Source organism: Juglans microcarpa x Juglans regia, chromosome 1D, assembly GCF_004785595.1.
Source record: "Juglans microcarpa x Juglans regia isolate MS1-56 chromosome 1D, Jm3101_v1.0, whole genome shotgun sequence".
Taxonomy (NCBI): domain Eukaryota; kingdom Viridiplantae; phylum Streptophyta; class Magnoliopsida; order Fagales; family Juglandaceae; genus Juglans; species Juglans microcarpa x Juglans regia.
In genome coordinates, this window is record NC_054594.1 from 17,078,935 (window position 1) to 17,082,147 (window position 3,213).

The 3,213-nt window shown below is 39.2% G+C and overlaps 1 protein-coding gene across 1 annotated transcript; it reads right to left on the minus strand.

Moving 5' to 3' along the window:
- Positions 1-375: 375 nt before the first annotated feature.
- LOC121236032 (protein CANDIDATE G-PROTEIN COUPLED RECEPTOR 7-like) lies at positions 376-2,285 on the minus strand. Its single transcript, XM_041132559.1, has 2 exons — positions 2,121-2,285; positions 376-1,489 (listed from the first exon to the last, which is right to left on the minus strand). Exons 1-2 carry the CDS (start codon positions 2,283-2,285, stop codon positions 434-436), a joined length of 1,221 nt encoding a protein of 406 aa, XP_040988493.1. The 3' UTR covers positions 376-433.
- Positions 2,286-3,213: the final 928 nt, after the last annotated feature.

Consider the following 3,213-nt stretch of genomic DNA (forward strand, 5'->3'; position numbering starts at 1 on the left):
TTTTGAGATTTGCATAATGATACTGAAATGTTTTGTTTCTGCATTCTGAACTCTGTGAAAATGCTCATGTTTACACACTAGTATATGCCCTCTGCTTACTGAGTTGTTGATAACTCATCCCTTATCTCCATTTATTTTTCAGATGATTTTTGAATAGCCAGCTAAGGATCAGGATTATGGAGTATCGGTGAGATGATTATTTAAGCATAATGAATTACTCATAGAAGATTTCTGAGAAGTGGCGGATTTGATTAAGAGACTTTGTAGTATTCTGATAACGTTATATTTTGGAGTCTATAAATTTATTGATGAATTTTGAGTTTTAAGTTATAGGGAGTAACTCTTCGATCCCTACGGGACTGGGGCGTTACATTCTACCTCAACTCCCCAATTTGATTACTGCTCCAGCTCCAAAAATCTTCCTTGTTAACGCTCACAATTTGAACTCATCCTCAAGCTTCAGCGCCTGATCAGCTGCTGCCACCTCCTCATCATCGACCACAAAGTACGGGTTGTGTGCCTCGGGTTTGAACTTGTACCCGGTGAACACATAGAACGCCAGCGTCGCCAACTCCGCAGCCAAGACAATCGTCCAAAGATACCGGTACGAAGTGATAGTCTCTAGTGCAAACACCACCACGCGGGTAAAACAAATGTAGCAAATCACCACGACGAAATACTGCCTAAACAAGGTCAAATTAACCGCCGTCGCCTTGCCGTCGGTCCTCGCCTCCTTGCGCAGGTTCTTGATCGACCACACGATAGGGAACAACACCGCGCAGCAGCAAACCACATCGACCAGCAAGAACACCTGCTTCCAGGTGACCCAATCCTGCCCGAACGGCCCGCTCTTGTCGATACCGACTTGAGCAATGTTCGCCACGACCTGAAGCGAGATCACAATCATCAAGACCTTCTTCTCCTTGTCCTGCAAATAGGGCTTCAAAAACGACCAGCCCGTGCCGAGCAGAACAATGAGAGTAAAGAGCGCAATTCCGTTCAAGAAACTGAATATATAGAACAACACGTCCCATCCATGCACGCTACCGGTGCGCTTGATGAACGATTTTTCCTCGGCTTCGCAGAGCAGATTCAAAAATTTGAGGATCAGAACGGCAAGCATGAAGAAATGAATACCGAACATTGTCAACCGCTTCTTGTACAGAACGGAGACCCAAAGGCCGGCGAGAGGGAAATAGACCAGAGAAAAGAGGAAGTAAATCGTCGGGAGAATGGTCTTCCCAGCGGGAAGGTAGTCCCGGCTACTGTATGCTCCGTCAAGATTGTACATCGCCGACCTGACGTCCATGGAGACCGAGAGCTGGCTCTGGAGGCAGTTGGCGAAGACGAACGTGAACTGATCAGCGTCGGTCTCACTGAATACGATGCTAAAGCCTTTCGCGTCTTTGAGCTTATCGAATGTGTAGACAAGCTTGACAAGTTTGGAGAGGAGGACGCACGAGACATCGCCGTCCTCCAGCTGCTGGATCTACCCTAAATATCGAGACAGCCAATACTTGAATGTAATAATGACAAAATTCCTTTGTCATAGCTAGCTTGTAGAATTTTCCCCTACATGAACAACACATGATGACTTTTCTAACCTAGACTTATAGTGGGGCCAACAGCTTTCTTTTTTCTTTTCTTTTTTATTTTTTAAGCAAGTTAAGCATTGCATAAATAAATTATATAATTACAAAGATACAAAATTTAGTGAGATGGAAATCCTAGACAATCTTTTCAAAATAAACAAAAAATAGCACCAAAATAAAAATAAAATAAAAGAGAGATAAGTCAAAAACTTGATTCCAACCTAATCCCACAAGATGATGCTGTTCAAAAGCAGTTTTAATACATAGTCTAGTGGACAAACTATAAACCTACGGCTAAACACCGTAGTCGAGAAAGGGTGCGCTGCATTTTGTTGATTTGGTCCAACTGTAAGAGACTATCATGGTCATATCATCTTGATCGCTGGTTAGGAAAAGCAGAAACATAGGCGAATAGCAACTAAAAGATGACCCGATACACCAGTTAAAGACCGCCACCGACAGAAGTGGCGCGTGTAGGCACTGAGCAAAAAAGGAGCATGCAAATCTGAAAGATCAAAGGCAGCTGACCATAGGGGTGCCACGGGTGGCGGCTGGAAATCCCTTCTGATGCGGAGGCGCATGAGGCCTTTGCGCACTATAAGCTGCATGTAAGCCATACACGTCACTCATTTGGACAATTTTCTTCCTCCACCTGACAGATTGGCGGCTGGAGAGACCATTGGAGAGGCGCATGGCGTTCGAAAAATGCCGACAAGCAACATATTAGAACAACTTGTTACTATTACCAAAAAATGTACAAAAAAACTGGAAATAAACTTATGAACTAGAATTGGGCGATCAGAGAGTGGGGTCGGCAGCTTGACTTGGCGATACCTTACTTGCTAGCTTATTTTTTTTAAGAAAATATATAAAACTTATTTTATAATATTAAAATATATTTCTTATTCCATATCCTAGTATCGAATCGAAGCATAGAGAAATTTACAAAAGAAGAGAAAAAAAAACTATAATCTACTGCGTTTGAGGATGGTGTATTGGTCTGTGATCAGAGATCTAGGATGGCCCAGTCACTGGCTCACTATGGTGAGAAACTGTTAAAAGAGTAAAAGATTATAACTTCAATACTATTATAACCTCTTAATGTTCTATAAATAAAAGTGTAAATGTGGTTAATTAGTATGAAGGAATTAAGTGAGGGAAAAGAAAAGAAATAGTAACTTTTGTAAGGAAATGATTTATTGTTTTTGCTTCTAAAGCGTCTTTCTTTCCCCGAAGGTCTCATTTGGATACAATAACTATTTCATCTCTTCATTATAACTTTCATAAATTTTTATATAAAATATAATAAATAATTCAATTTTTTCAAATTTTAAAATAATAATAATATTCTAAGAATATTTTATTCAACTTTCAACTTTTATCTCAACTCACTATCCAAACGGCACCTAAACCATATGTTGGGCTTTTTTTTGTTAAACCCTAAACTAAACCAAATGCTAAATTAATTTTAATCTTTGTTTTAACCACAAATGTTTTTATTTATAATTTTTATAATTTTTTAATTACTAAATTTAATTGTTAGTATAGATTATTAATAATTACTATTTAACTAGTGTCTAATTAGGTAATATTATACTATATTATTACATGTTATTAACTC